The sequence below is a fragment of the Callithrix jacchus genome, chromosome 3 (assembly GCF_049354715.1).
Source record: "Callithrix jacchus isolate 240 chromosome 3, calJac240_pri, whole genome shotgun sequence".
NCBI classification, from domain to species: domain Eukaryota; kingdom Metazoa; phylum Chordata; class Mammalia; order Primates; family Cebidae; genus Callithrix; species Callithrix jacchus.
In genome coordinates, this window is record NC_133504.1 from 87,326,642 (window position 1) to 87,338,682 (window position 12,041).

Here is a 12,041-nt window from a genome sequence, read left to right on the forward strand (position 1 = left end):
ATGTAAAAATAGAAAGATTAACTATTTAAAAAATAATTAATGGGGAATTTGTGTCATATGTTAGGATAATAAAAAAGATAATTTAACAAATCACAAAGAACCTGCTGGTTAAGGACTTAGTTCATCCCAGGAAACTAACTTTAGACTTTTCTAAGCATTGTTGAAAATTTGAAGAAATGGGTTTTAGAAAAAGCATAGAAAGCAAAGCTGTTTGTAATATGTCTCATTTATGGGTTTTGGTAGAGAGTAATAGGCAGCATTTACTGATAACTCACTATGTATCAGCTAAGATTCTAAGCACTTTACATGAATTAATCCATTTAGTATTCGTAGCAATCTAAGAGGTAGGTATTAGCAGCTTGTATCAGCTCCAGAATTAGACCCTATCAATTTCAAAACTGAGGCCTAACATGACATGCTAGGTATAGGCTATTGACCAACGATGAGTGAACTCCTTCGTGCAAAGTGAGGCAACAAGCAAATGTAACATTAGAACCATCTGCCCAAAGCTGCTCCATTTTTGTCTGTGTGACAAGATCAATCCACTGTATAAAGAACCAACCAGAACTCACTCTGCTTAAAATGTGTCCTCTGTTTCAAAATGGCACTGCACCTCTTGGAAGTAATAAACCTGGTAACTTCATATGTGCCAACACAGCTCATGTTAAAGAGGATGTCACGTGCTATGTGCTTCTATTAGCTCCTGTCTCAGAAGACAACATGTGAGTATTGAAAGACAGTCACTTATCCTCTTGTAGGTGTCCATAATTGGGTGCTTTTTAATAGATTGAAATCCTACGTGAACATTTTTCTTCAAATACCTCTTATTTTCCCACTTACATGGAATATTTGCCATGATTCATTAAAATAACCAGGAGAGATAAAAGTTCCCGTAGGTTTTTGAAATTTGTCTTCCAAAAAATAATAAGCCTTTTGGTCCACTTAGAGCATTGAACATTCTAAACAATGTTGCTTGAATCTAAAAGATATCGTGGGTAAATTAACATTAATGACAATAACCTTTGCAATTTCCTCTGTGTTGAAAATCTTATAGGAAACAGGATAATGTGCTTCAGAGGAATTGAGAAAAACACCAGAAGACCCTTGGTAGCTTCAACCCTTTGGCATGTTTATAACCCTCATAAGAAAAGGGCTGGGCTGGAAGATTGGTGTCCTGGGCAGAGGATTGGTGTCAACCATCATGTAGTATGACAATGCTGAGTTTGACTAATCTGCTTTTGACCTATTTATACAAGAATGGTATATATGAAAAAGAAAGATCTTTCTTCAAGCTTTTAAAATTTTAACCAGAAAAATGTTGAATGAATGAAATAAAACACTATTTCTCAACTGATATACCACGTACTGAAGAGCAAGGCAGCTGCCATGACACTGTTGTGACTATCTGTAGCCTAGCAACCACCTACCCACAGAAAGAACCACCTCACCGATACAGTCCCCTTACTACGCACAAAGCTGGTCCACAGAACCCTGGGAAGCTAGTCTGAATGGAGGAAGGAGGCAGTGCTTTTCTCCAAAAGGACTCTTATATCACGGGGAAGAGGCTCTGCATATAAATCAGTGCCTACCATGGATCACTGTAGCAGGAGTTGACCGGCTCTCTAATACCTTCACACACACACCAAGTCCAGTGTACTGAATGTCCTGGGAAATACTTGGGAAACCCAGACACTGAGAGGCATTAGTATCTCTGGCCAACTTAGGAGAATCAGAAAATCAAGTCAGAATCAAAAAAACAGATGCCAATACAGATTCCAGACTCAGAAAGGAGGTCAACAGGTAATGAAAGTAGAAGTTTCTGCCTTGTATTTGGCTAAAACAACTGAAGTTTCTATACATTTGCTAATTCCCAGAATTGAGGAGAAAGCGCTGGAAGATGCTGTTAAGAAATAGAGCATCCCCTAAAGAAAGACATATTGACAAGCATTATTCCACAATTGCCTTTGAAGGTTAGTAACTTTAGCCATATAAAACCAAAGGGTAAAGCATTTTCAGAGATACTGAGATCTTTCAAGAAGTGTAAAGGGGGGAACCAGGGGAGGGACAGTGAGGGGTGGGGAGTTGGGAAGGGATAACATGGGGAGAAATACCAGATATAGGTGATGGGGAGTAAGGCGGCAAACCACATTTCCATGTATGTACCTATGCAACAATCTTACATGTTCTTCACATGTACCCCAAAACCTAAAACACAATAAAATATACTTTAAAAAAAAAAGAGGTATAAAGATCCCTTCTGTTCAGTATAATTTTTTTCTTCTTCTACATCTGGCAATAATAGTCCTCATCCTTCCAGACCTGACTCTCAGTCATCTTGTCATGAGCCCCAGCAAATAGGACAGCTGGGAAGGACCTGGGATGGCCATACGCAGAGCCACCTCATTGGTAACAAAGAATCTCTACAGAGTGAATCTATGTTCTTAGTTCACCTAATATCCAGGGAATACTTCCTTCATGCTGAACAAAATTAGCATTCTGGAGGAAAGTGCTGGCCTGTAGGCAAGAAGTCAATAGACAATGGGGACAATTGCATTCCAATCGTCAGGATCTCTGTAGTTGCTGTTGTTGTTTTTGGTTCTTTCTTAAGGTTAATTCTAACTCTGACATGAGAAACTACAACATGAACAAGATTAACGTTTTGTTTTCTAGCTCCAGGATGGCCCAAATTCGGAGTAATAATTAAACTGCTTGCTGGAATTCGAACATTTCCTGAAAAAGATTTAGGAATCCTTTAAAAGAAAATGATTAATTTCTTTTTTTTTTTTTTTTTTTTTTGAGACAGAGTTTCACTCTTGTTACCCAGGCTGGAGTGCAATGGCGCGATCTCGGCTCACCGCAACCTCCACCTCCTGGGTTCAGGCAATTCTCATGCCTCAGCCTCCTGAGTAGCTGGGATTACAGGCACGCACCACCATGCCCAGCTAATTTTTTGTATTTTTAGTAGAGACGGGGTTTCACCATGTCGACCAAGATGGTCTCGATCTCTTGACCTCGTGATCCACCCGCCTCGGCCTCCCAAAGTGCTGGGATTACAGGCTTGAGCCACCGCGCCCGGCCGAAAATGATTAATTTCTTTAAAACTGACCTAGACCTTTCTGAGAGATTCCAGGCCTGCCTCTCTCATCCTCACCCCATCAAGGGCTCTCCTCTGTTCTCCTTGACCTCTGGCCGCACCAATGAGAGAAAGTGATTTCTTTCTTAAAAATTGATCATTGGAAAATGTTCTCCAATGCAGTCATTTCCAGCTATTGAGGATAGTTATTGAGTCAATTGTTTTGTTCACAATTCGTTTGTAAAAAGTCTACTTCTGTACAATAATTGCTAAAATAGCTTAGATCAGGCAATTTACACTGGAAAGTTGCTAGTTTCTCCTAGTTTCCTCTACTGTAATCAAAGTGACTGAAAGTTTAAGGATGTTGAACAGATTTTAGAAGACTTATTTTCCAGGTAAGGAATCTTTGTTATCTTTCATCTGAAATTCAACATTTGACTTTTTACTCTATGTGCATTAAAAAGCAACTTATAAATTAATCTGTATGAACTGGTTAAATGAAACCTACATATCAGTGATAAAAATAAAAGGCATTGTACTGATTCACAAGCCAAACTATTTGATGCTCCATCTAGTAGACCACTGACTAGGGAATATTCGGAGCATACATCTCTATTCACAGACTTTACACTTGGCCTGACCAGTCAAGGACTACTAAACAAGGGCATATTTCTTTTTTATAGTGAAATTTTTTGGATTATGCCAAAAAATTTATACCACCAACAAATTGCTAGAAATTAGTCTCCTTTAAAATCCTCCCACCCTAGACCCCTCTGAGAGATTCCAGGTCCTGCCTCTCTCATCCTCACCCCATCCAAAGCTCTCCTCTGACCTCCTTGATCTCTGGCCACACCAGTGTGAGGCCACAGTGCTCCTGGAAGAAGGCTCCCCATACCTGTCACTCATGGTACCATTTCACCTGAGCATAAGTGAGATCAAGTTCTAACTTTGAATAAAGTCCTCTTTAAGGATCGTGGATAATGGAGGAGGAGGACAGACAACCTATAGTGTAACTCACAGCCACTGGCCATGACCAGACCTGTTAAAGTCTCTTTTCAAGTCTCTTTGTCCACCAAGCCAAAGTAAGGGCACTCCCCAGCCCCAAAGTGCTATAGTCCCTTCCAAGACTCAGAATACAGGAGAGAGAGAGAGAGAGAGATGGAGGGAGGGAGAGAGAGAGAGAGAGAAAAGGAAGAAGAAGAAGAAGAAGAAGAAGAAGAAGAAGAAGAAGAAGAAGAAGAAGAAGAAGAAGAAGAAGAAGAGGAGGAGGAGGAGGAGGAGGAGGAGGAGGAGGAGGAGGAGGAGGAGGAGGAGGAGGAGGAGGAGGAGGAGGAGGAAGAAGAAGAAGAAGAAAAAGAAGAAGAGGAGGAGGAGGAAAAAGAGACGGGGTGGGGGGGAGTGAGAGAGAGAGAAAGAAGAGCATGGATTCCCAAAACCTGGGACTGCCGATGAGAACCTTCAGTTCTGTCTCAAAATTAGTATCACTCATTGTAGAAGGAAAAGGAAAATATTGGTATGAAACCAGGAGCCAGAAATTCTTACATGTATACAACTGTTTTGGTTAGCAAAACATATCAGTGCACTATTTAACAGTTTAAAAAATTATTTTCATTTAAAAAGGCAGGTCTAAGGCCAGGCATGGTGGCTCATGCCTGTAATCCCAGCACTTTGGGAGGCCGAGGTAGGTGAATCACGAGGTCAAGAGATCGAGACCATCCTGGCCAAAATGGTGTAACCCCGTCTCTACTAAAAATACAAAAATTAGCTAGGCGTGGTGGTGTGCACCTGCAGTCCCAGCTACTCAGGAGGCTGAGGCAGGAGAATTGCTTGAACTGGGAGGCGGAGGTTGCAGTGAACCGAGATTGCACCACTGCACTCCAGCCTAGTGCCTGGCGACAGAACAAGACTGTCTCAAAAAAAGAACAAAAAGGTCTAGGATATGATCAGAAAAACAAAACTGGAGAAAGAAGAAATCTAAAATGTTCTGCAGAAGGATGTGGATGGTCTGAAGTAGATTCGGGGGGCCCAGGAAAGGGACCAAGGTGCAGGTCAACACCACCGCAGAGGGAGAGGGTTTGGCTGACGTGGTGGAAGACTAAGGCCCAAGAAGAAGAGATGCCTGGCAAGTCCTTTCCACAGACGACACTGTGTCACTTTTAAGAATAGGAATGAAGAAATGTTTTGTTTTGTTGTTTGAAGTGCTGGGATGTAAGCAGCCCCTGCCCCAAGCCTCCCCATAACAACCCTTCAGGTAAAGTCTGTCCCTCACAGCTCAAAACAATTGTTTCCTTGTTCTTTCGTGGAAGTGAGACAGGGTTGTGGCTGGCGTGAAGGGGTGAAGTATGGGAATGGGAACAGTACATGAGGCAGCCAGACACAAGGTAGATGAATAATTCAGCAGGAGGCCCAGAAGGGACACGTAGCCTTTCCTTCCTCATCACAGTCCCCACCTCCAGCATCTTCCATGACAGATGAGACTCCAGGTTTCCCAGAACATAGGATGGAGGTGCATGCAGGCCACTTCAATTTAAATAGATGCAGAGCCAGCAAGCCACAGGACCTGGGCATTTCTGAAACTCCAGGCCCCAGTCAAGAAGATGATCTGGCTTTCTGGTCCTTCTGGAAGAATCTCAGCACAACCATTTCTATTGCTACCATTACACACTCTGAGAAAAGTCATTTGCTATGAAGAACCCACCTTTACTCGAAATAACAATTGTTTAAAAACACACACCTAGCAATCAAGAGAAAGGAATAGAGCTTATAGTGAAGAAAAGGTAAACATTTATTCTGCCATTTCACTTTTTTTCTAAAACTATCTTCCAAGGAGGGTGTATATCATATAGAGAATGTTAAGATGGTTTGCAATTGCATAGGCATCCTGTTTGAAGTGCTGGGATGTAAGCCACCCTTGCCCCTCCCGATATCCTCCCCACAGCAGCCCTTCAGGTAAAGTCTTTAGATAAAGAAAATATTAGATATATTATTTGTTGTGTAATGTTCATTGTATTACATATTCATGTGTACAGTGTACTTATTACATGTATTAATTAATAAATAAACGTGCTTATTAGGAGCATATGCTCACATTTTAATTATTTTACTGATGGAACAGAGACTGAAGACTACTGATGTAAAAAACCAACTGAGGCCAGGCTCAGTGGCTTGTGCTTGTAATGCCAGCACTTTGCGAGGCTGAGGTGCATGGATCACTTGATGTCAGGAGTTCGAGACCAACCTGGGCAACATGGTGAAACCCTATCTCTACTAAAAATACAAAAATTAGCTGGGTGTGGGTGTCACATGGCTGTAATCCCAGCTACTCGGGATGCTGAGGCAGGAGAATTGCTTGAACCCAGGAGGCAGAGGTTGCAGTGAGCCAAGATCACGCCACTGTACTACAGCCTGGGCGACAGAGCAAAATCCGTCTGTAAAAATAAAAATAAAAAAACAACTTATTCGATGGGATCAATAGAAGCCCAAACCTCACACAATGTGCCCTGTAACAAATGTGCACATGGTCCCCTGAATCTAAAGTAACAATTGAAATTTAAAAAGACAAAAAACTAAAAGCTAAAAAAAAAACAGCCAATCACACTACACAAGGCATACTTTGAAATGGATTTTCATAAAGGCAGATTTGTAAATTATAAAGTTTTTAATTTACTTGAGCCAAATTACTAGTCTGTTTACTTTTTTTTTTTTTTGAGACAGAGTATCACTCTGTCACCTAGGATGGAGTGGTGCAGTGGCATGATTTCAGCTCACTGCAACCTCCGCCTCCTGGGTTCAAGAGATTCTCTTGCCTCAGCCTCCCAAGTAGCTGGGATTACAGGTGGCAGCCACCATGCTCAGCTAATTTTTGTACTTTTAGTACAGACAGGGTTTTACCATGTTGGTCAGGCTGGTCTCAAACTCCTGACCTAGTGATCCGCCTGCCTCAGCCTCCCAAAGTGCTGGGATTACAGGCACGAGCCACCATGCCCCTTCTACTCCTTTTACTATTGATGGAAATGATCAATTATTTGCTCTACCCTAACACAACCAAGTGGTTCTGACCTTCCAACTTCTAAATTGAATGTCAAATATTTAGACCAGCTCGAATTAGCCCCAAAATGTAAATTCATTACGAAAATTAATATGCCTTTAATAGCTTTAAAAATCCTTCAGGAAAGGTTCCACATATAGACAAAAATATGCAAAAAATTTAAATAATCACTATCACTTTCAAGTGGCTTGTTTTTGCTGCTGTTAAAATAACATTATTACCAGTAAGAAACCTAACAAACAGACTTAATTTGCGATGAATGGAATTTTTTATTAATTGGTGTAAGAAAAAGACAAACACCAGAGCTGCAGTTCCACAAGGGTACTTACTCAAATCGAGTTGATATGCTTTTGTATTTTTAATAAACATTTCTTCTGATCGCAAAAATATGAATTTTTGTATTTTGAAATTACTTTGACTATAATTTTTAATGTTGTAGAACTATTCTTGGGTTTTTCAATATGGCATTTTGTCATGTATAAAAAATGTTCAATGATTATAGGCAAAACCAAGTCACATTTAGAAAATACTGTTACATCCATAAAAATAATTTTTAGAACAACAAAAACATTAATTGAATCTCAGGCTTATCAAGTGTTTATTATATGCCAAGCTCTGTTTTGTGCACTTTACACACATTAACTTAGTGGTTCTAAACCCAGGCTATTGATTAGAATCACCAAGAGAACATTTTTTTTAAAAATGAGACCTAGATTTCAATCGCAGAAGAGTCTGTGATCCAGACTGCCTGGGCCGATCACCTAAACACTGGTGATTCTAATGTGCAGCCCTCGTTGAAAATGAATACATTAACGAAATCCTGACAAGAGTCCTAGGAAGAGGGTACAATTATCTTCATTTTAGAGTAAGGAAAATGAGACACACAGTTCACAAGCAGCAGAAATGGGATTTGAACACAGGCAAGCAATCTCTCTCCAAAACTTACGCTCTTTACCACTAAGCCCTACTACCCCCAACGACCAAAAACCACTGAATATTTGGAGGATAGTTTCACTGGAGTTGGATTAAAAAAAAAAAAAAGTTCACATAACCCTGACTGAAAAAACAAACAAGCTCCTGGTCTCAGAATTACTCTGGTTTGCCCGTGACTGGGAAGCTGACCAAGCCTTAGCTGGTGCTGAAATCAGTGATTTCACTGTTTACTACTCAAAGTGATCTACCAAGTTGGCTAACGTAGTGCCACCCAGGATCCCACCTGCAGCTGGGAGACTGTACTTCTTCTTACTCTTTATTTACCAAAAAGTTCATATAAATAATGTAGGTACAGATGCCAAACAGGAACCGTTTCTTTTTCAACTGCTATTTGTCCTCCAGGGTAAATAGCCTTGAAAGTTCAGAAACCACTTGCCAGCAGTTTTCTTCCCTGCTCTTCTCACCTTTTGTAGCTCAAGTAGAAGCCAAGAGAATACTCAGTTAATTTGTTTAAAAGCAGGGAGAGGAAGGGGAATAGAAAGAAACCTAATTGTGTTGCTATGACTTGGTTTATCTGGCCAGCAGCCACATGAGTAATAATCCTGCGTAAGTTTACATGAATACTGTTAGATCACAAAGCATTCTTCCTGCTGGGTCAGGTTGGCTGCAGAGGTCTCAATAACAAGGTCAAGAAATAAGGCAAGTAGAATTTAAATGAGGGAAAAATAGATGATGGTACCGTATCTATTTAGGGAGGAGAAAGAAATACTATCCTCTGAAATGCACACAGTGACAGAGGGTGACCCAGGCAGTTAGCAGCTAACATGAGACCGCGAGTGTAAAGTACGGGGTTTAAACCAGTGACTTGCAAGAAATGAGGAAGCAGAGAGGCCGGGAGTCACAAAGTGGCATCCATACATTCCATACTCCAGGGATCTGTGCCATGTCACTGCGCTGTTCAAATATGACATCTCATCATATGACTTGATCAAAGAGATTTAGCCAAGACGTGGAGCCCAAGAGGACATTAGTTGAACACACACTGCTAAGCACCATGCTTTGGTACATACTGGGTTATCTCATGTGACTCCCCACAAAAATCCTAAAAGCAGTGGGTGAGGGCTTTATTTCCCAGAGATATTCTAAGGTAACTCAGCTATCGAGTTAGTAGCATGGATATGAAACGAGGTTTGCTTGCTTCTGAAACCTGTGGTTCCTTCCATTTCATGACACAGTCTCCCCAACTCATTGTTTCTATCCTGGGTTTTATGTTTATTGGGTACAACCTAGCTCAACGAAGGCACTTCTGAGCCACCATCAGGGGTGGCAAGGAAAACAAGGCATAGACTTGCTTTCCAGAAATCAAACTATTCTGAGATCCCAGAGCCAACCATTAAAGCTCATTTTTGTAATTTCCTGGGTTCTGCTTCAGCAACTTGGGTTCTTCTTTCCTAGCTGCTGGCTGCCTGATAGATTGGTCCAACTGTCACCCCTCACATCCCATGTAAATGACAGTGCCCAACTCTAGATATTTGCCAGCTACTCCCAGGAAAATTCTTCCACCCCAAAGGGGCTCCAGTCCATTTGATATAACTGTATACAAAAGTTTTACTTCTGCCTCCAGCAGCTGAGTCTAAGGTTCATGAGGTCACTTTTGTCATTTGTCTCCTCCTTTTGTTGCTGTTCTCTAAGACAATGTCATTAGCAGATCAGAGAAAAACACCTCATTCATATACAACAATTTGCTGTACACACTATGGAAGCAGAAATGTCCTAGGTGCTGCGGACATAGAGATCATTAGGACTTAGCCTTTCTTTCAAACGCCCTAGAGTTCTGCTCACCTGTTACAAGGAGTGCCGCCTGAGAACAGAGTCCAGAGATTGTGAGCAGAAGCACCTGATTTCCTCACTGGGAACTTCCTTAATGAGTGAGCCAGGACAGCAGCCTGGCTTTGGCAGTTTGGCTCCATTCTGCTCTCTTTATTCAAACTATTGCGTACTGTCTTCCAGAGGTGTCTCTCCTGAAAACTGTACTGTGTTTCCCCCTCCATCTACCTCTTTTTAAAAGTCAGACCCCATCTCAAAAGAGCAAGCTGATAAGAATGGAATGTCAGAGCAGCTTATACTCTCTCATCGATGGAGGTGGCTGCCGTGTCGGATCAGCAGGTTGGAGACCCACCCAAGGATTCAACAAATGAATTAACAGTTAGAGAGAGAATGTTTTTCAGGCAATATATTTTGGCAGGCATGTAATTTGCCTTCAGTCAAGCTCCCATTTCCCCTTGGCGATAAATCCATTTAATATGAGAGGACAGTGTGGCTTATTTGCCCATTGTCATATTTGGCAGTTCTCAGAGTTACAATGCATCTATTACTAAAACTCCAGAGTCGTGTCAGCCTCAGAAATAGCGAAAGTGGGGAGAAAGTAAAGGAGGTTGAAATTGAAAGTTAGGTTAATTCTCACAATTATCTTTGTTCACAGTTCCCTTCCCGTTTTTCACTAATTCTTAGCAACTTCTGAATTCTTACACCAAGCTTTCAGAAGGAAGGATATTGTTTCTTTGTGACTGAAGAGTTTCAAACAAACAAAAAATTAACCATCTGTTTCCCTAGTTTCCAATATAAAGCCAATCAACTAGGTGTTGATTACTTGTCTTGTCAGAATAAAAACTGAAGCTTCCATGAAATGCTCTGCTAGTTTAAAATGAGGTATATTCATTCACTTACACACTGAAGTACAGTTTGAGAGTTATAAATTTTTAGTTGGTAGCACATTAGCTCTAATGGCCAGTAAGAAAATAAACATGCATCAGAAAACAAAAATTAAGCAACTGTATACACCCAAAGACAAACTTTTTTAAATGCCCAAGTATACAGGATTGAATCAACAGGGATGTGAGGGCAGTTTCCCGGAGACCTGGAGCTCTCTTTCATCGGATTACTTACCCACACAAGTAGAATTCCCATTTCCTGCGGGAGTACCTTCAGAACAGCTCCAGTGCTGCGGTGCAGACAGACTAACAAAACTAAATTTTAAAACTACTGTAAACAGAATGACAAGAGTGAGCAGCATAATCTTGATGGGTTTGAACTTTCAAAAGAAAACAACTTGATTTTCCTGGAGCATGGCCTGGGCAAGGTGAGTGTGTCTGACCCCAAATGCGGCTGCCTGAGCGGAGCCTTGGCCGTGGGGCATGTTTTACCCTCCTGTTGTGCTGTTGCCCTCCAGCTCTTTCTTCCACTGACAGAACTTCCCAATGCAGCCTGCCAAGGGAAGCCACAGGGAAGATTTCTTTATCTACGTTTCTTTGGAAGCCAGTAAGAAACACCTGGCACCCTTATGACAAATTTCGCAGAGTTCAATAGCCCCACTCTGGCGACCTGAGGCTGACTTCACTGTGACAGACTGAGCAAGGCAAAGGCTTAGAGAGGAAAAAGGAAAGAACTGATGGAAAGTTCCAGCCACAGCCCTTGGATGGGGCTGAAAGAAGAAATACGGAGATACTATTCCTCTCCCAACACAGTTTCTCTTTTTGAAAAGTGGAATGACTCAGCTTTGCTTTTTAAAGCTCTTCAGGCTCCACCCCCTTTCCTTTAGTGACACTTGAGTGAGCCTCTGTTTGCAAATGAGAATGTGAGCAATTCCTCCGCACAGGAAAGCAGGGATGGCTGCCAAAGAGGAGATAACTTGCTGCTCACCATAAATATCCTGGACAGAACAGGGAGAGAGCAGTTAAGAGGCTGTGGAGGAGCTCATGGTGTCTTGGCAGGACCTGCTAAATATTGGCTATATTTTAAAGTCTTGAAGGATGGAGACAAAATTAAACCATCCAGTATAAATTAATGATGAGCAACACTGCTGATAGCTTGGATTGATAATAATTGATTGTTCACATGAGCAATACTAAAGATAGTTCACCTTCGGCTCATTATTTGAACAAAATGTCAATACCAGTGCACATTCCAGAAGCTTAATCTTCTTTTTTC

The 12,041-nt window shown here is 41.3% G+C and overlaps 1 protein-coding gene across 7 annotated transcripts in view; it reads right to left on the reverse strand.

Moving 5' to 3' along the window:
• The window catches only part of EGF (epidermal growth factor), a 104,586-nt gene extending 92,997 nt beyond the window's left edge, over positions 1-11,589 (reverse strand). For all 7 annotated transcript variants that reach the window (XM_078366699.1, XM_078366698.1, XM_078366697.1 and 4 more), the window contains exon 1: positions 11,001-11,589. Coding sequence is in view for 4 of the 7 variants with exons in the window: in XM_078366696.1 (XP_078222822.1) it covers positions 11,001-11,127 (127 nt within the window). In the remaining 3 variants the exon portion in view is untranslated. The remainder of the gene's footprint in view (positions 1-11,000) is intronic.
• Between the last annotated feature and the right edge of the window lie 452 nt (positions 11,590-12,041).